Genomic DNA, 20,583 nt, shown 5'->3' on the forward strand with positions numbered 1-20,583 from the left:
TTAAACCAGTAATAGGGAAGACTCATCTCATTTGGGAGCCACAAACATTCATATGTCCAAGACTAATTTGGAGGTAGAATGAATCATTTTAGTTATAAATATATACAGTGGAAATCCATGATATGAAGTTGCCTTACCCTTCCATGAAACCAGTCTTCACACACAACACATTGAATCATTTCATCAGGTGTCTAAAGGAATAAGGATACACAGGCACCGTAAGACACTCAGCTGGCTTTATTATCAAAACTATGCAGCACTACCAAGACCAGAATCTGAATATCTTACCTCATCCTCAGGATCTGGGTAAGGCCTCTTACAGGTACAGTACAGTCCAAAGAAATTATCATTATATTTATTGCCATAATTTGCTTTGTCTTTTTCCTGTTAACAACAACAACAAAAATAAAGAGAAAATCAGCTGCTGACATAATGACCGGCGCTAAACTCAACTACCACTCCATTAAGATAAAAGTCAAAAGCCAAACACTTTTTGTATCTCACATGACATTTTCTGATGGTTATCAGGCTCACTGTGATAATAAATAAAGCCAAGAATATGAAACAGTCCAGCAATGAAATAGATTCAAGAAATTGCAATTGGAAAAAAGTACAAGGGGGTTAAAAAAAAAAGGATTGATGAATCATCCATTCACCGTCTACAGTAGCATATTGTATACCCTGGTATACAATGTATTTACAAATGCAATATTTTAGATTGAGGAAAGAAAAAGCCCAAAAATGAAATTAACATGCCAAAAGCCACAACATTGAATGATGCCTCTGTGTCAGACCTGCTCCCTGGGCTCACATTATCTTTCAGCTTCTCCTAACTTGTCATTCTTCTAGCTGTCCATCACTCCCACCTTGTTTCTTTACTTTTTCCATTACTGCCCTCTCACAAAACACATTGATCAGCAGTGAGTTCTTGGACTCACAGGTCTAGCACCTCCAAAACAGAAAGGAACATCTTACTCAATTCTTTCACTATGCAACAGAATAGCAGCAGAGCTGCTGTCCCCATCCAAGGAACTGTAGGGGAATTTTCCTTTTCACCTCCTGTCATCCCCCACAACTCAAGGTTCTCCTTCTTGGATGTGCTTCTCTTAAGAGAACACAAGGCAGTGGAAGGAGGAAGTGGATGAGCTGCATCTAGTCCTGATACTCCAGCCACTGTAAAGACTCAAGACAATCTTGATGTACATCAAAGTCTTTCCAGCCTTTCAATTTTGTATGTTTGTCTTTATAGCAGAAGGTTATTTTAAGCTTGAGCATGGCCAGTAGGCTCCTCCTCTATCACAACCACACAGACACTCCACCACCGTCCCCCACAACCCCTAGCATTATTGAATTATGGTGGTCTCTTTATACTTCCATTTAGATTTGATTCTACGATCATTACCGTGTGCAACTGTAGGATCATTCTGTTATCAATGCTAATTATAAGAAGTTAAACTATTTTCCAAAATGATCTTTATTTATGCTAGATAAATCTTCAACCCTTACATTTGGAATTTGGCCTCTACCTAATGCTGATCGATCAATTGTTCTTATTTTAAACTGGTGATTTAATGCATGCAATTGTAATGTTAACTTTCAGGAACTGGATCCTTTACGAAGGTGCAGAGATCATAGGATTTTCAGAACTGGATCCTCTTTTGCTGATATAGTCAATAATAACATGAGAAACTGGTTTTGTTGAAAGTATACACAGACCTGAAGCATTAACTTTGCTTCACTTTCCACAGATGATGCTTGGCCTGCTAAGTGTTTTGAACATTTTCTGTTTTTTGGTTCATATCTCCAGCATTCTGCTTGGCCCAAAAGCAATTGTTACGGGAGTGGGCAGACGCACCCAAAAACTAGTACTCACAACTAGCATGGAAAAAGTACACAAGTACAGCTTGGCGCATTGGTGGGTGCAGCATGCAGCTCACATTAAAAGCTAACCACAAGATCTCAACATATACATTAAAACACTAGATTCACTCATGTTTCTTACTGCCTACAGATAAGCTTCAAGATGGATTCCTCCCACAGTCCAAAAATGTGCGGGTTGGGTGGATTGGCCATGCTAAAACTCCCCATAGTGTCCAGGGATGTTTAGGTTAGGTGGGTTAGACATGGGAAATGCAGGGATAGGATAACGGGTCTGAGTGAAATGTTCTTCAGAGGGGTGGTATGGACACTTTGGGCTGAATGGCCTGTTTCTACTCTGTAGGGTTTCTGTGATTCTGTAAAGACAGCATCTATAGTATTGCCGTTAAATGCTGATGGAAAATGGACTCCAATTTAAACTGGTTAATGACCACAGCAAGAAAAACTTACCGAGAAAAACTTGCACTGCAGATTGTTAAATTTGCTGTTCCCACAATCGCAACGAAAATTTCTGGAATACAAGTTGGCACATTTTGGTGATGGGAAATTATCCTGCAACACTAGGATTTTTTTTTTAAAAAAAACTTAACAACAACTCTGTTTAAAATCTTTTCTTTTAAGCATTACATTCTTTGACAATCTATTATCAACCAGGTATTGATTATTACTTAATTATAGCTAGTGTTTCGCTAATTCTTACAGAATATTAAAAATACCATCAATTCCTACTGCTGTAAAACAAAATCAGGGATTATTTAAGCAATTGTTTTTGCATTGGTACCTGCAACAGATTTCATCTAATGTTGTAGGTCGGCCTTCAACACCCAAATGTTCCACTATTTGATTTCACCCTTCCAGCACACCGTCCGTTAGAGACGGCTCAGTGGAATACAGCACACAAGCACCAGAAGGAGCTTCACAGGGGCACATATAAAGTTTGAAATTAAAGTTTCTGTTTATTTCACGGGTCCTTGGTCACAGGTAAGAGCAAATTCTGTTTGCGGATTTATCTGCCAATTAGGCAATAGCGCCAGGAACAGAGTTTCCAGCTTGCAGTGCCATAAATAAGCAAAATGGAAGTACATTCATTAAAAATTCAGACTGCAGTTTGAAAATGCCACTCTTTATCCAATGTTGTGAGTAAAGGCCCAGTGTCCTGACCTTAACCAGGCTTCCAGTACTTCATATCCTCACAACCCTGAGGCTGTGCTCACTTATGTCACTGTCCTGATGCATGATACAATTGTTCTGGATTTCCCTTCACTGTCCTATTTAGTGCCTTAACTTTCAGCTTGAAGTGTGATGGAGAGCAACATTGTACCTTTTAGTGTACAATTCAAACAACTCATGGCCTTCATGACACTTGTAGCTACAGGCTAGACAAATGCCAGCAGGCTGTCCTCCCTTTGGTGTACAAGTATTACAAGCATACAATGCCTGTCTCTTCACATAGCCCTGTAAGGAAAACAGCAACAGTTAGAACGGAAGAGATTGCGAAGTGCAGCTGCAACATCTTCCGACCAGTAATGCAACAACTGATATAGAGCAAATCCACAAGAGGTTACAGCAGAATTAAACGAATTGGGCAGGGAGTGAAAATGAGCTTATGGTACTGTTATACCACTGACTGAAATACATTCTAGATTAATAAAGGGGCAGTGAGGAGGGATTACAGTTTTAACTTTGGACAAGATGTTTCTAAATTGACTAAGCGCAAATTAAGTTAATAAGTCAGGAGCTAAGGATTCTTGGGGTGTGCCAACAGAACTTCCTGAACCAGGAAGCCAGGTTTCAAGTCCCACCTGCCCCAAAAGTGTGTAATGACATCTTTGAATACTTGAATGGAAAATCCAAAATCAGAAGCTTCCAGAGTTCTAATCTAGAATCCCTACAGTGTAGGAACATGTGATTTGGCCCAGCAAGTCTGCACCAACTCTCCAAAGAGCATCCCACTCAGACTCACCCCTCTACCCTATCCCTGTAGCTCTGCATATCCCACAGCTAATCCACCTAACCTACACCCCTGGACACTGGACAATCGCTAATCCACCTGTACACCTCTGGACTGTGGAGGAAACCCACACAGATACAGAGAGAACACTCCACACACAGTCGCCCGAGGCTGGAATTAACCCAGGACCCTAGTGCAGTCAGGCAGCGGTGCTAACCACCGAGTCAACATGACAGCCAAAGGAAATCAGTGAACCAGATGGGTTATTATTCCTGACAATTGGCAACCATTATATAGTCAAACTCTTAGTCCCAGGCTGTTACTGAATTCAAATTCCACCACCCACCTTGGTGGGATTTGAATTCGTGTTACCAGACCATTACCTTGATTTCTGGATTAACAGTCATCTAGTGCCAACGAAGCGTTGTACAAAATGAAATGGGTTGTCTACAACAGAATTCAACAGCCTAATGGTTTTCAAAAATAGTTTTGTGCAAGACTTCCCACAAATAATGAAGCACTCCAGAGGGCCAGATCCTAACTTGAAAGGAAGCGTTAACCGCCTTAAAAGGAAAAATGCCAGGCACAACAGAAACTCAAGAGATTTCTTTTTTCATACCTTCAGCTGAAAGAAACATTGTCGCACACAACAAACAGAAATCAAGCTTGCACTTACAAGTGTGACCCTACACATCCTGACTGGTTCCCCATATCACACACAAACTAGAGCTCACACAAACACGTTGTGCTGACCAAACTTGCACCAGCCCCACACATCCAGCCCTGTGCTTGATGAACTACATTGAATCCCAACTCAAGCAATGACTTGATTTTAAATAATTCAACCTTATTTTCAAGTCTATCCTTGACCTCACTCCTCTCCATAATCCAAACACCCTTCAAGGTATCTCCATGTTTAACTCTGATCTTCTGGATTTTCATCGGTCCACCATAAGGGGCTGAAAGCATTGTCCTCAATGTTATAGGCTATGGAACATTCTCTTTGAATCTCTACATCTTCTCCATTCTTACAAAGGTGGCACTTCAAAATATTATCTTAGGTTGGGCAAAGAGATCAAAGTGTGAAGCTGGATGAACACAGCAGGCCAAGCAGCATCTCAGGAGCACAAAAGCTGACGTTTTGGGCCTAGACCCCTCTCTGATGAAGGGTCTAGACCCGAAATGTCAGCTTTTGTGCTCCTGAGATGCTGCTTGGCCTGTTGTGTTCATCCAGCTTCACACTTTGTTATCTTGGATTCTCCAGCATCTGCAGTTCCCATTATCTCTTTGCCCAACCTATTCAGCTTTTGCCATGATATTTCCTTACGTGGTTAGTCTCAAATTTCGACTCGCTACGTTTCTGGAGGCACTCTCCATCACATTAACGTTAGGTGCTGATACACTGCTCGGTTAGTAGATGAAGCAGCAGCTCAGTCATTGCAACATCTATGGACAGCGCGCGCGCCTCCACTAGTTCTATAGGGACGGTGGCAGCCCAGCTCTCAGCCTGCGGCGGCTCAGGGGCTTTTGATTCGCGGTGTCGGATCGTACAAAGCAGATCGAGCACAGAACAGGCTCCCTGAATCCAGGAGGTGCAGACTTCTCAAGATCGCCCCAGACTCCCACAGATCAGATGCCCACCGACTCCCACCCCGTGCCACCACGACAGATCAGGAGTGCTCTTCCCCATTCTCCACCAGTCCCTGGCCCCGCCCCTGGATAAGTATCAACATTCCAAATTGTAACCAATCCTCTGCGCTCTGGCCAATCACAAAGGCTGAAACATATGACATGAAAAAGGCGCCAGATGGAAGGGGGGCGGGAGGGCTGATATCGAGATGTAATTAACACGGCTGTTGTTGCTGAATCTACAGGGACCCACCAATTTGCAGCAAAATCTTGTATCTTTCATTAAATATGCTAGTTTTCCAGCGGATGGCTCCTGCCTTTTTGTGAGTTTAATGATTTCTTTTGGGAGTTGGGGCGGGGAGGGGAAGAGGAGGAGGGAAATCAGATGATATCCGCGCACATATACACAAGGACATACAGTTACAAATATTTCTTTAGACCACGCACGCCCCTTTCCAGCTGTGAATCGAGATTCCCCGGTTTTCAAGACCTCGACCCGAGCCCGGGGGTCGGACTGGGATGGGGAGGGGTCGGGAGGGAATTGCACGATTCCAAGGAGTTCAGCACAGACAAAGAACACATTCCAAACCCCACCACCCCCAAAATCACCGGCACACCATCAAAAATAAAACCTCACGTCCGAGTAGGAACATCTATCGGAGTCGCTGCCGCCTAAAACGGCGCAGGCTTCATTCTCCAGCTCCTCATCCTCTTCCAGAACATCGGCCAGAGACACGATGGGATCTTCCTCTTCTAGCGGCCGCTTGTGATTCCCCTCGTTTGCCGCCATCTCGAAGTGTACAAAGACTTCCGGGTTGGGGCTTTTTAAAGCTGCATCCCCTTCCCCGCCCCCCCCCCTTCACTCTAACCCTGTTTCACTAAATACACCGCCCGCTGTAAATAAGAGACTGAGGACCGCATCCGGATCCTACACTTGGTGACTTTGGGCGGTTTCTTATTGTTACGTCCGTTTACCGGAAAGCTGCCTGCGCTGCGCTGTCTCTTTTGCTACCACCCATTACTGATTATTTTCTTCCGCTGTCGATAGTGAGAGGCGGCCCTGTGCCCGGGCGGGACGGTACTCCGTGGCCCCGCAGTTGGAATGTCCGCCCCGGCCTCTGACTGTGAGCTGTGCGGGGAGTTGAGCTCCCGGGGCGGCGAGCGCCGCCACTTCACGGTCCGCACCTCCTGCACCATCCCGGGCGTCCTGAGCGGAGTCCGCCTCCTGCAGCAGAAACTCCAGGTACCTCTGACCGAGCTCGTCCTGCAGGAGAAGCAACAGGGACAAGGGCAGCGCTGCCCTGAAAGCCCGGCCTCCAGCACTGCCGGTGAGTCGGGGGGGTGGGGAACGTGTGGTTATTCCTTAGGAGAATACTTCTTAATCTATTGTAGATCTGAGAGTCGGAATTCTCTCCGTACAGACCCGTCGAAGCTCCGTCCTGGCTAAGGTAGGGATTTTGAGTCCCTGTGGTGTACAATGTTACACCATGATGGTACTGAATGGCGGGCCAGGCTCGATGGGTTGAATGGCCTGCACCTGTTATCCCGCTGTGGTGATCTTGTTCGCGCATCTAAGATCCTGAGATGGATACCAGGGGGATGCTTTCTCCTTGTGGTGGAGACAAGAATTACTAGAGATGGTTAGTCGTAGAATCCCTACAGCGTGGAAACAGGCCATTCAGCCCATTGAGTCCACATCCGAAGAGCGTTCTACCCAGGCCCACTTTCCAACCCTACACTACATTTCCCATGGCTAATCCACCTAGCCTGGACAGTATGGCCAATCCACCTAACGTGTACGTCTTTGGAGCTGAGTGAGGACGTGTGAGAATTCTTTTCTGAAGTTCTATAGAGTGCAGGTGGTTTTCAATTTGAGCCAGGTTGGCTTGATTTTGACTCACCGGTGAGTTGTGGGGTGCTGACAGTAAAGTGTAGATAAGATCACAGAAAAAACTGCCATTGTAGATGAATCACGATGGTCCTCTCTTGGTCTGAAACCAAATGTTTCAGTCTTCATGCCCCCCACAGTAAATCGAGAGTTAATTCTTGGTGTAGCTCTGCTTTTAATTCTCCATACCTCCCTCGACACCCTCTCCATCATGGATGGAACCCTAACATCATGATAGGTGTTGGCCTTTTTTTCTATCCATTGTAGTTTGAGTGAGGGATTGACTTAACCTTGTTCAGAACATGAGTATAAAAGGAAGTGTGAATAAGCTTGTACATGACCTGTCCCCTCATGACCAACAGTTTGAACCTATTTCCTTCTCCATTTCCCAGCACTGCATTGTACTCCTTCCTCCCTGCAGTGTGGAAACAGGCCATTTGGCCCAATATGTCCACACCAGCCTTCCAAAGAACATCCCTCCCACCCCTGCATTTCCAGTGGCTGAAACACATATCCCTGAATGTTATGGGCAATTTAGCATAGCCAATCCATCTAACTTATGTCTTTGAACTGTGGGAGGAAATCGGAGCACCCAGAGGAAACCCATGCAGACACGGGGAGAATATACAAACTCCACACACAGTTGTCCGAGGCTAGAATCAAACCCGTGTCCCTGGTGCTGTGAAGCAGCAGTGCTTACTGCTGAGCCATGATGTTGCCATTCCTATCCCACCACCCTTATGTTCTCCCCTCCCTAACTAGAAAATAACCAGCATTTGTATGACAGTGAAAAGGGAAAAAACTGTTGATGGAAGGGCTGAAACGAAGGGAACATGGAACGAGGCTAATTGGCAAAATAACTCAACACAGGGGGAAAGCCTCTTCATTCAGCCACTTGGGTTCAGGTCTGGACTCTGAGTCTGGAGTCACATTCAATTGGGGAATTCAAGAATGAATTAAATTATGAAGGAATTGTTAAACCTGCAGGAGGAGGCCGTTTGGCCGCCCTTGTCTGTACAATTAATTGATTAAGTGCCATTCTCCAGCCCTCTCCTTGTAACGCTGCACGTGTTATCTTTCCAGATAATGGTCTAATTCCCTTTGAATGCTTCATTGAACCTGCTTCCAGTGCACACTCAGGCAGTACCTTTGAGGCCCTAACCTCTGTTGGGGGGCAAAAAGATTTCACCTTCCGTATTTGAAAAGGAAGAAGGCAGAGGTATTGGCTTTTGGTACGCTGCTCCTTCAGAGAACAGAGGTAGACATGAGGGGCCAAATGGTCTCCTTCATTGCTGTGACCATTTTATGATTGTGTACAGCATCTTTCCCAACCTTTGAATGCTCCAAAGTTCTTCACTATCGGAGCAGAACTTTTATAGTGATTCTTGTAATGCAGGCAAATAATGGAACCAATTTTCATGCAGTGAGGTAACACAAAAATGTGAATTAGATAAATGATGAACAATTAGTTTAGGGTGTTGTTGAGTGATCAGTGTTGGCCATGACTTTGGAACTCCTCATGTCTTCTAAAGTGGTCATTGTTTAATATCCAGTTCAAAAATGTTACCGCCTGACAGTGTCATACTTTTGTCCTGCATCTGTTTCTTTGCTGTTTTGTGGGAGTTAGGCATTACTGGCATGGCCACCGTTTGTTGCCCATCCCTAATTGCCCTTGAATGGAGGACAGAGGACAGTTAAGAGTTGACCACGTTGCTTTGAATCTGGAGTCATTAAGCAGACCAGGGAAGGATGACAAGATTTCCTTCCCTAAAGGAAATTAGTGAACCAGATGTGCTTTTATGACAATTGACAATTGTTATGTTGTTGCCATTAGGCTAGTTTTAATTCAAGATTTTTATTTACTTCAGACTTTGCCATCTTATGGTAGGATTCAAACCTGTTTCCCCAGAACATTAACCTGCAGTTTTCGACGACTAGTCCAGCAACATTAACACTGCCCCATCTCTCCATAGTGGTGATATCAAGTGTCAACAGACAGCAGTTACTGAAGATAACAAAATGTGAAGCTGGATGAACACAGCAGGCCAAGCAGCATCTCGGGAGCACAAAAGCTGATGTTTCGGGCCTAGACCTAGGCCCAAAATGTCAGCTTTTGTGCTCCTGAGATGCTGCTTGACCTGCTGTGTTCATCCAGTTTCACACTTTGTTATCTTTGGATTCTCTAGCATTTGCAGTTCCCATTATCTCAGAGCAGTTACTGAAGATTTTGGATTTGGAGTCACATCCTTCTGACTCTAGGGAAAGAGCATTATCACTGAGCCATGGCAGACAACTTGGAGCACCTCGTCTTCCCCTTCCCTTTCGTGCCTTGGGCACTGATTTCAAATTCAATCCTTCCAGCTGTTTCCCTTGACCTCCTGTCTCCCTTCGACTCTATATCAATTTTATAGACGTTCAAAGCAAATTGTCTTCATAGTCTATTGTAGGTAGCAATTCAGAATCACAGGTGAGGAAACAAAATTTTGTTTTCTTTTTAAACTGCTTCTACAGAACAGAGTTGAAGTGGAGAGGGATAGGAACTGTGGGAAAGAGAATGAACTAAAATATGTCAAAAAGGAAGAGAAGAGAAGTATTTCAAATAAAGTGAAGTGGCTATTGTGAGCAGACTGCATCAATGGTCGCAGTTGAGACTGCCGATGTCCCCATCTTGTGCTTGCTGGCATTATGTGAATGTTATCACTTTGACAGGAGGAGTACTCCAGTAATCAAGTCCCACTTCTCCATAGGATGTCCTGAAATTGTAAATATTCAACTGAATCACCAAGATTTTTAAATTTACAAATATCTTGATCAAGAAAAAGACTTACACCTAATTTTTAATCAATAAACACATAAATGTATTTATTATGAATAAACTTAGTCTGTAGAAAAAGGCAAAATGCGTTATTAACTCCTACAAGGTAAGCTTTGACCTTTAAACCCTAGCACGTACATGTTCATGCACAGAGGGGACAGGACATAGAATTCAGGGTTATTATAGCAAAAATGAAAATCTCATCAGGAGTCCTAACCTAATGGACACAAATGGAGTTCAGCAAGAAAAGTTGGGTGGACTGTTTGAGTGAATGGTATCAAGATTAGTCATGTCACTAAACGTGTGCCTTATGAAAATGTGGCACTAACAACAGCCATTTTACTGTATAATTTAAAATATCCACATGCATTCATCATAACTATAAAACCATATTCAATATTTCCCAAACTGTATTTAAGACAAAAATATCCCAGGATACATGGTGCCAAGGCATGAAACATGAGCTGCTTGCTACTAAACAGTGTTGACTTATATGCAGTAGTGATTTTAAACAATATATAATCTGATTTATGTGAAGAATGCTGCTAAAGGCCTCTTGAAGTTTCCATTGAAGACTGATTCTCAATGTTCCACTAGGCCTTTTCTTGATTGATCAAGACAAGACTAATTGTTTGGAAGCCATCTTCCCCTCCCAGTTATAAATATTCTAGTTGCCAGTTGTACAATGAGAGTGGATTCATCCTTGGTTGTATTTTTGATATTGATCTTGACTTTTAACTTGTATTTTTCTTTTTGATTTTTTTTGAGGTGTTTTGAACCCATGTGCCAGAATTCTGCCATTAATATGTTGGAACTGTTTTAAAACACTAAGAGAACAATCTGGAACATCTCATTGTTTCATCAATTCCATCTCATTGCTTCTTCCTTGCATTTCTCCCCACGGGGGTACCTCCTAGTTTCTGCTTGCTTCGGCATGTTGTACATTTCAGATTTGCTGCAGGATCTCTTAGTAAGAACACTGTTAAAATGAATAATTATTGTTACTTTCCCTCTAGAATGAAAGATTGGAATGTATTCTTGGTATTTTTAACAATGTGTTTTTGTGAAAATCATTTGTAGGTTTTTTTAAAAAGTAACTCAGAATTGTGCTTTGTATTCTACAAAGCAATATATTCTATATGTTATTCTATATAATAACATGGATGTTACATTGTTTTAATTGCTTTAAAAGCTCCCTTTCTTTTCATAGTCATTGGAGAAAGTATTAAGTGCATGTTGTTAGGCTTCCTAGAAAAGGCAGAGTTATTGACAAGTACACTAGCAGCTAGCAATAATTTGGCATGAAGTATATGTTGTTACTTAGCATTTTTAATTAATTTTAAAGTATGAGCAGAGACTGGTGGATTTGCAGTATATCCGAAATGGCTTTTTAATTCTGGCAGGTACTGCCTGACAACATGATTCATTCAAAATAATAACTCAACTGGCAATACATTTTAAAAATGGTTCTAGAGAACAGTCCAGCCTTTTGCACAAGTAAGAAAAAAAGGCTGAAAATCATTTTGTTCAGTTAAATGTTTTCATGATGACAGAATTCATAATTACCTTTTTGCATCTTCTGGGAAATCTCCTTTCACGTAAAACAAAATCTTCATTGTTTTACCTTCTTAACTGTGAAAAGGATGTTTGTAAATTTCAGTAAAATGAACCATAATAAATGCTGGAAATCTGAAATAACATTAATAGAAAATTCAGTAAGTATACAGCTGGCCTGTCAGCACTTGTCAAGGTACAGAATAACTTGTTTTCCAAATTTATTTCCTGCTAATTAGTCTGGGATTTTTAAATCTGATTGGCCTTTCCCTTGAGATTTACCTAGCTTTGTCTAGATGAGAAGGTGTTAATGTTGTGATGCCTACAACCGTGTGAGACTGTCTAAGTGAACTGGTATTTTTTTTTGATAATTTTGCCTGTTTTCAGTGTCTAACCCTTGGTGGTGTGTGTTTTCGGCAAGTTTGGTTTTTAAATTTCAAGTTTGCTTTGTAACAAAGTTTCCTAGCTAGTTTGCATACTATTATTTCACTTTTTTTGCAAGAAATTATTCCTTTCCTAGTTTTGTTAGAGTCATTGCTGTCATTGTTCAGTCAATTCAAATGAATGTTATGCACTTTTTTAAAAGTAACCTCACTGTTCCACCATGCCCCCACCCCAAACAAAATATTGAGCTTTAAATTTAATGGTTTTGTGCAGAGAAGCTGCACTAGTGTACAATTACTAGGAACAATGACTGAACAGATGTGAACATGAATTTACATTAAGGAAAATATACTGGTATCTGTAATATGAATATGATTGACAAAGAAAATTTTATTAATGCCAGATGAATCATAATTGTGGAGCTCTTGGTTTTAGCTATCAACAAGTCTATTCAGGATAAATCTCTTGTCGGACCAAAGTTGAGCTCCATGCAATGTCTTTTAGCGTATAATGCTACAGTCTTGGCTTGAGAGAATTTTTCAGCCATGGTTTGGCAACAGTGCAGTTAAGTAGATATTGTACCTCATGATCCAGAAGTGAAGATGATTTTGATGAAGGAAACTTGTGTGCTTTTGAAAAGAGAGGAATTGAGTAAAAGGTGTTTATCTTTAGTAAGCTGAGACGGCAATGGATCAATTTAATTTAAAAATAAGGCAGGTCAACGAAGGTGTTATCAGGATAATTTGCAACATACAAAGTGCTTCCTAAAGCATTTTCAGCACGGAAATAAGTTTTTCTCACAAGCCGCCTTTCATGCCGTTACATCTAACGTCATACATGTTATAAAAGACCATCTCCCTGCCTTGCTTTTTAAATTTTATTGCAAGGGCATGTTCTGTTTGATTGTCTTGTTGCTATGCTTTATTCCTTCACAGCCCCAGTTTCTCCAATTGCCTGACTCCTTTGCATGGGTTTCAGCATCTTTCTTTCTGGCTTGTGAATGTCTCTGGCTAGGCCAGCAATTTTTTTTCATCCCTTAATTACCCTGAGAAGCTGGTGGTGAAATTAGTTTAGCTGAGAAACCCATAGCACATGTTGGAGGATTTTATTCTGCTTGTGGAACTGAACTTTCCTGAGCCTACATTCACCCTGCCCTATCACAGGTTTCTGTAATAACTTTGGAAACCATTAGTTGCCATGCAGGAGCTTCGTGGAATTAAGGATTCTGCCAATCCAAATAGATTTCATCTAATGTTCTTTTTGGTGCACGGTTCAATGAGAATTTGTCACTTTGTTCACTCAGAGGGGATTCCTTGTGCGTGAACCTAAATAGTTGGTAGACTAAATTTTTGGGGCAGTTGGCAGGATAGTAGATAGTATAATTGAGCCTGATGCAATCATCACCTTGCACTCCATTACAATGAGCCTTGATGTTAAGCCCAGCCAATTTTTTCACCTGCTTAACATAGGTGTTTAGCAAATCATAGCTTGGATGTGACAGCTCCATAGACTGAGGAATAAATCGCAATCTTAATCTTTACAAAAGCACGTTTGGAAACTTTTTAGTTTAACAAACAACTGAGATTGGAGTTTAATTTCTATTGAAGGACCGAGTCACCCAGTTATGTCTTTGATTTCAGCCACACTCTGGGGCTGACTGACAAATGACCAGACTTAGGTAATATCATTTCTTCATTTAGGACTTAAATAGTCTAGATATCATGATGTCACACTCATAACGTTTGGTGTCCAATGCAGTGTTTTGGTAATATGCTAGAAATATCAGCAAGTCTAATTACCTCAATGGTTAATCTTTCACCAAGTTGATTTAGAGGTCACACTTTAAAACCTGTAATTACAGCTCCTGCCAATTTTAATCTTTTCTATACGTGCGGCATTACTCTTCCTCCCACCCCTATCCTTGGCTTACAGTATCATCCTTTTCGGAATTTAATATCACTTGCCTTCCACCCAATGCTGTTTCTTTCTTCAAGTATTACCAGCAATCTCAAGAGTTTGCTTTTGTTATCGTGTATTGGAGCCTGGATCCAGATGTTCAGATTGCTAACTTATAAAATATGTTTTGCTATAATTGTTTCAATCAGATGAAGATGACGAAGATGACAGTGAAGACGAACCAGCTGATAAAGGAGATGGAGATGCTCCTCCTTCAAAAAGGACTAGGAAACAATGTTGACTTACCATCGGAAGCTGTCTAACTGCTCCAGTTTGAGATGCTGCAATGACGACTTCCTTTAAAAACACTCACCTTTTTAAATTCAGGCATTTCATGGCTGCTGAACCTTTTCTAATACTCAAAGATATTTTTGAAAGTGGACAAATTTTGAAAAACCTGATATTTGTTTCTAATGTAAACCATAGAAAATGATAATTCTACAATGTTCTTGTTTTTGCTTTTTCAGAGAAAATTAAGTCTTCAGACTGTGAGTGACAAAGACAGATATCTAGTGGAGATTGTCTAAAATGATACATGAATAAGAACATAGTGACTATTTTAACAAGTTTAATGATTTTAAGACAGATAATCAAGTCTGTCATTTACCCAGGTTCCCATAGTAAGCCTAGATGATTGCTGTTAGATTGACTGATTCTGCTGAGAAGGCAGTGGGAGTTTGTAATTAGATTTCTTCATTAAAACAGCACTATACTTTTCATGTCTTGCTGGCTCAGCTTCAGAGGTGTAGTACTGAAAAGATTGAGTAATTGTATAAAATGCTGTAATATGATCCCAAACTGAAATCAGGCTTGATATTTCATGCTGTTTTTTGTTTTTAACGTGATCTCTCACTGTAATGTGTAAGCGTGCAGTGTTGCAGATTTGGTTTTAACAAAAAAAAGTTCCTTACATGAAGACTGAATTAGAATAAATCAAATTTTACATATTACATTTAAAGGTTTTGAAACACAGTAGAAATACAATCTCATTAATCCCAAAAATATCCCCTTACAATATTCAAAATGCCAGTGAGAATGTTCTATCCCACATTGGATTTGACCTGGCTGTGGCTTCAGTTCCCAGTCATGAAAATCTGTTGGCTTCTTCCTTAATTGACCTTATAACTGAACTTGGATCATGTGGAGGTGAGAAATTGAGTTTTTACCAAACCCTGAGGGTCTAGAATTTTTCAACTAAATTATTCACAATGAGGTAACTTGTTTTAGCAATTCTAAACAATTTTCTCCCTTTCACATGAGAAACTACCTTATATGTCCAGTGTTGGCCAATTACTACGTGCAGAACTGACTTAACTTTGTAATTAGCATTTTAATTTCACTTTATGGGTGTTTTCCTTAGGCTTCCAAAAATAACCCCAGAATCTTCAATCTGAAAGCATTACTTTGGGAGAGTTTACAAGTGAACAATGTAAAAGAGTTTCCATTAACTTTAAGTTTTTTTTGAAAGTTTAAGCGTCAAGAGCCAATTAATCATAAACTGCTTCAGGCACACACAACCTGCATGACACTAGCTCAATTCAAAAATAAATTACATTAAAATATATGAATCACATACATTACTACTATCATAACACCAGCTACCAACATTATTGCCATTAGTTGATGCTGTGTTGTCAAATGATCACTTAGAGGCACAGCATGATTGCAATGTAGAACCCACCATGCATCTTAGCCTAGTACCACTCACCCCCTCCCATCCAATGTTCCATTTAAGCTACATGACCTCATGGTTTATCAGACTGTCTGGGCAAGCCAACTGGTATGTGGGCATTGGACATATTTGCAACAGCAGAAAAACATTAAATCATAGCTTTCACCTCACATTGCGTGTTTTAACCAGTTAACTATGCAACTCTTGCTACCACCACTGTCAGGCATTGTAATGCAACTCTGAAGAGTTCACCTTGTATTTTTTAACAAAATCTTCCATCAGTGCTTGTTTTGACAAATCATTTTAACCTGTGACCACTGGTTCTGAATCCATCCATCAATGGAAACAGTTTCTTCCCCATTATACACCTGTCCAGATTTTGAATATTTCTATCACATCTTTTTCAAGAGGGATGGTCTGTTTTTCAAATCTACCCACATAACCAAAGCTTCTGAACTTTGAACAATTATGAATCTTTTCTAATGCTATAATCTCTCCTGCTGGACCCCATACTTCATGAAAGGCTGAACCAATGTTTTAAACAAAAACTGAAATTACCGGAGAAGCCCAGCAGGTCTGGCAAGAAATGTGGAGAGAAAGCAGAGGCAATGTTTTGGATCCAGTGACCCTTCAGAACTGACTATAGCTAGGTAAAGCTGGTACATATGCTGAAGGGGGGGGGGAGAAGAGAGAAACAATAGATGGCAATGGAGCCAAGAGAGAACAATGTTTCAAGTATTTTTTTTGTAAAATCAAACCTTCCTTAACAAGCAGTGCAAAATCTGCTATTCCTTAAGCTAATGAAATTATTGTACTATGAATTTCTGGACTGCTAATCATTCTGTTTTGAAGATGTATCAGCAAGGATCCACAATGCCTGTTATGGTTGGAATAAAGTTGAATCTATTACAAAATTAATTTTGAACGTGAGTTGCAAAATTAGTTTGAATTTTGGATCATGACTGCACTTTTAAAATTTTTTTTTACATTTGTTATAATGTCCATATTTTAAGAAAACTATTCCTCTAACCACCTATTTTGATGGCTAGCTCTGATTGGTCTGTTTACATGTAATATTACTTGTTAGAAATTTCTAAACTTTATTTTCATTACTAAGCCAAGGCTAGAAAGTTTACTTCACTCGGGATTACTGATGTATTTTTATTATTTAACTCACCAAAAATCACTTAAAACAATTCTGTACTAAAACGATATTTATTGTGTTTCAAAAGGAAAAGGACCAAGTGACAATCATTGAAACAACAATTATACATCTTTCATGTATAAACATAAATATCATGATTCGGTTTCTATTGGCCTGGATATCTAGTTACTGTAAACATGAAGATACTTCTACTCCCGGTAAATGTACCAGATAAACAGTAAACATGAGGAAAAATAAAGACTTCATGGGCTGTAGAGTTCATACAAAATAAAATGTGGTGCTCAACCATGAAGTAGTACTCATACATGGCTACATCTATTTGTACCACAAAGTCTTTCGTGTAAATATAAATTTACTTTGTTTCCACAATGAACCTGAATCTTCTGCTGTCCCATAGCCAAGCCAATATGGCCATTTTTTTTTTGCTGTTCAGTCACTGAGGTAATCACAAGCATGATTCCTTGCTCAACACCTATGTACAATCAATTTGCTACGACTCTACGAATATGATGGCACATTGGAACCAACTGTCAATGCACTGACTATTGAAATGCCTGAGATCCGCAAATTCCACATAGATCACGTATTGAATCATCAAAAAGTACTTAAAACAATATTTATTGTATTTCAAAAGCAAAAGGACCATTTGACAATCATTGAAACAACAATTCTTGGAATAGCCACTCTTTCAATCACTCCCACTAGCACTTCCCCCAAGGTACTGCCCAGTGGTCAGCAGTAGACTTACCCAAATCATAAAGTAACTTTTGGATCGTATGTTGGAGTTTAGTGGTCTAGTTAAGGATTTGTTTGTATTTTGAAAGAAAAGGAATGTTTTTTTCTTTCAGAACTTTGTACGTTAAAAACATTTGTTTCTTAACATCAGCTTTACTCGATTTGAAATCTGTGTCCAGAAGACAAGAATCTTGTGACTTTTTAAACATCGAATACAGGGCCACCAATTGCTATAAATGAACGTGTATTAAAAAGAGGTAGACTATTGCTATTGAAAAATGTATTGGGTTAACATGATTGCTTGAACAATCTCTAGGTTTCTATCGGTTTCAAGTAAAACAATTCTACATGAGAAGACACCAGGGAATTAAATGCCACAAGTTAGTTTTGCATGCATTTATAAAACTTTGTAGAAGTTGTACTCATTTGCATGGCTGGCATGCACATAAAGTACTGAAACAGAGGAAACCGATCCCACACATTAACAATTCAGTACTTGTTTATTCCCTGCATAGTTCTCTACATGAAGTAACAATGAGATAGATGCTCTAACTCCTGTATTACAAGTACTTCAGTTGGTAGCCTGTTGTTTCTACATGGAGACACTTTAATTAAATGATACAAAATACATTTTCGATCTTAAGATGACTTCAGAAGTTATCATTGAGGGGATGAATGTACCTCCTTAGTTTTGATTATTATGTTTATCTAGTTTTACAAAGATCCAAACAAACACTTAGAAACCAACTACAGAACAATTCTACAATGGACAAATTGTAAGCTGGGAGATTTAGACCATTTGCAATATTGCCATTGTGTGCACAAGCCATTTGATTTAGCAGTAATAAGATTTTAAAAGGCAAAATACAGACTTTAAGCTCCTAACCGTAAATGATGTCAAGTAACACAGCATTCATACTGTTCTCATTAATGATTAATTTTTAAGAAATAACTATATAGTTAGTTCTTGTCAGCTGTTCGTGGCTGTTGCAACAATGTGAGGTTATTGAAAGCACTGTCAAACTCAGCCACATATATAGGTCTCACCTATAAATCAGGTGATGATAATAGCTGACAACCTTGCTTCTTTGGAGTTTGCTGAAGAATTGCATTCAACAGAAATCTGTAGATTATTTCTGCCAAGTGAAGTCAAATTTTCTGGTAGCAGTGAAGCACACAGCAAATGCTAAAACTAAATTTAGAATGCACATAAAAATTATGGGACCAAAACTGAATATTGAAAATTTTAAATCCAGCAGAACAATACCCGAGATAGTAAGAACTGCAGATGCTGGAGAATCTGAGATAACAAGGTGTAGAGTTGGATGAACACAGCAGGCTAAGCAGCATCAGAGAAGCAGGAAAGCTGACGTTTTGGGCGTAGACCCTTCTTCAGCTCTACACCTTGTTGTCTTAGAATAATACTCGAACTATGTTTCTTATTAAATGACTTTAGAGCACCAAGGTGACTTGGTTACATCTAAGCCCATCTGACTAGAACGTTAGCACATTCACAATTTCCAGTCCTATAGATGAATTATTTTCACTTGGGTATTGAAAACAGCAAGATACTTCTGAGTCTACATAATACTGGATATTGTTAAACTGGTTTAAACCAAATGTTCACACTCATTAAAAACTTTCTTATAAGGAAGTTTTGTAATAATAGAAGCAGCAGCAAAACCAGCACCATATTTATTACAATTGTCTATATATCAGTTAAAACACATAGGTATTCTGTATGAGCTGGGGTTCAAAACAATAGCACAGGTCTTAAGTGCTTAAATGGCTTTAATATACATATTTTTTAAAAAAGCAAAACATTCACAGCTGTCTTATTGGCACCATATTATAATATTAGCTTATGGTAACACCATTACATTCATTTTACATGCAGCAATCAGCCACACATAAATAAACAAAACATCCCCTGCACAGTCTGCTGTTTCCTTTCAGACAGATGAATGATCCAAATTTATGTCCCATGTAGGAGAAAATGAAGGATTAACTGCCTCAGCACACATCAATAATCCTTCATTCCTCAGCTATTCATACTACAGAGTCAGGTCAGCATTTGAGCAGCACTTGATGACATTGCTACAGAAATATTTCAGGGTAGTCTATATAGAATCAATACACTTCAAATGAAGACACTTCAAATGACTCCCTCTTTGGCCATATTGTGCAACAAATACAGGTAATTTCCCAAAATATAGTTTTCAACATCCAGATGGAGTGCAGAGAGGCAACAGAAGTACCCTCTAGTAGACGCATTAGATGCATGCTGGACCTACCTTGGTTATTCAGCACCTCTTGGAAGTCAGTTAGACTCCTTTTTATACGTTTTATATAATCGTGTCAGGTTAAGTCTGTGACAGTTGTCTTGTGACAGTTTTCTTTTCCAACTCCAATAATCAAGTCACAACAGGAAGTGAGATGAATGTTGCACAGAATTTAATTTATCCTAAGAGCAACTGAAATTTCCTGGCATAAGGTAATAGGCTGCAAATCAGGATTTATATAAAATTACTTGAGTAAAAAGATCTCTCCTTGTGGTACGATCACTGAAATGCTCTTCACTAAAAATATAAAAACAATTTACATTAGAATTTATAGAAAACCATGTAGAGAGTGCAGTGTCATTCTGTAATTTTTCACTGCAGTCTGCTGCTCTGCAAAGTGATACTTTGCCTGGATCACAATAAGCTGACTTTCCCCTGTCAGTGCTTTTGTGAAGGACTTACGATTATAATTTAAAATCTGATTTGTCTTTCAAATACTTTTGATCAGGTTACAATGCATGATAAATGGCTACTAGTTTAGTACAGGTTAATCTTCGTTTGACCATCTTAATGCAAAGTCCAGTGCTGTTTAAATTTGTATTTAAAAATTAACTAAACAGAAAATAAGTGATTTTGAATCTCGCTTCTCTACACAACTAATAATCAAGACTCAC

General features: G+C 39.7%; 2 protein-coding genes across 4 annotated transcripts in view; one reads left to right on the top strand and one right to left on the bottom strand.

The window, feature by feature from the left end:
• LOC125455735 (putative E3 ubiquitin-protein ligase UBR7) overlaps positions 1-6,278 on the bottom strand; it is a 35,049-nt gene extending 28,771 nt beyond the window's left edge. The window contains exons 1-5 of one of the 2 annotated variants that reach the window (XM_059649064.1): positions 6,096-6,278; positions 3,200-3,333; positions 2,329-2,389; positions 289-384; positions 138-191 (exon numbers count right to left, since the gene is read on the bottom strand). In XM_059649064.1, coding sequence (XP_059505047.1) covers positions 138-191; positions 289-384; positions 2,329-2,389; positions 3,200-3,333; positions 6,096-6,248 — 498 coding nt within the window. In that variant the 5' untranslated portion in view covers positions 6,249-6,278. The remainder of the gene's footprint in view (positions 1-137; positions 192-288; positions 385-2,328; positions 2,390-3,199; positions 3,334-6,095) is intronic. The other variant, XM_048538116.2, reaches the window with a different exon arrangement.
• A 36-nt stretch (positions 6,279-6,314) lies between these two features.
• si:dkeyp-55f12.3 (uncharacterized protein LOC568418 homolog) lies at positions 6,315-16,645 on the top strand. 2 transcript variants are annotated; one of them, XM_048538121.1, is made up of 3 exons: positions 6,315-6,395; positions 6,507-6,786; positions 14,205-16,645. In XM_048538121.1, the coding sequence occupies exons 2-3, from the start codon at positions 6,561-6,563 to the stop codon at positions 14,294-14,296; spliced, it is 318 nt and encodes a 105-aa protein (XP_048394078.1). In that variant the 5' UTR covers positions 6,315-6,395; positions 6,507-6,560; the 3' UTR covers positions 14,297-16,645. The 2 variants fall into 2 exon arrangements, with proteins under 2 accessions (XP_048394078.1, XP_048394077.1); XM_048538120.1 differs by having other exon boundaries at positions 6,315-6,786.
• The last annotated feature ends 3,938 nt before the right edge of the window (positions 16,646-20,583 follow it).

Source organism: Stegostoma tigrinum, chromosome 10 (assembly GCF_030684315.1).
Source record: "Stegostoma tigrinum isolate sSteTig4 chromosome 10, sSteTig4.hap1, whole genome shotgun sequence".
In the NCBI taxonomy this organism is placed as follows: domain Eukaryota; kingdom Metazoa; phylum Chordata; class Chondrichthyes; order Orectolobiformes; family Stegostomatidae; genus Stegostoma; species Stegostoma tigrinum.

Excerpts from the sequence above, each read along its gene's own strand:
- si:dkeyp-55f12.3 (XM_048538120.1), top strand. The coding sequence starts at position 6,561 with ATGTCCGCCCCGGCCTCTGACTGTGAGCTGTGCGGGGAGTTGAGCTCC. Across the intron at positions 6,787-14,204 it reads CCCGGCCTCCAGCACTGCCG|ATGAAGATGACGAAGATGAC; the intron begins GTGAGTCGGGGG and ends TGTTTCAATCAG.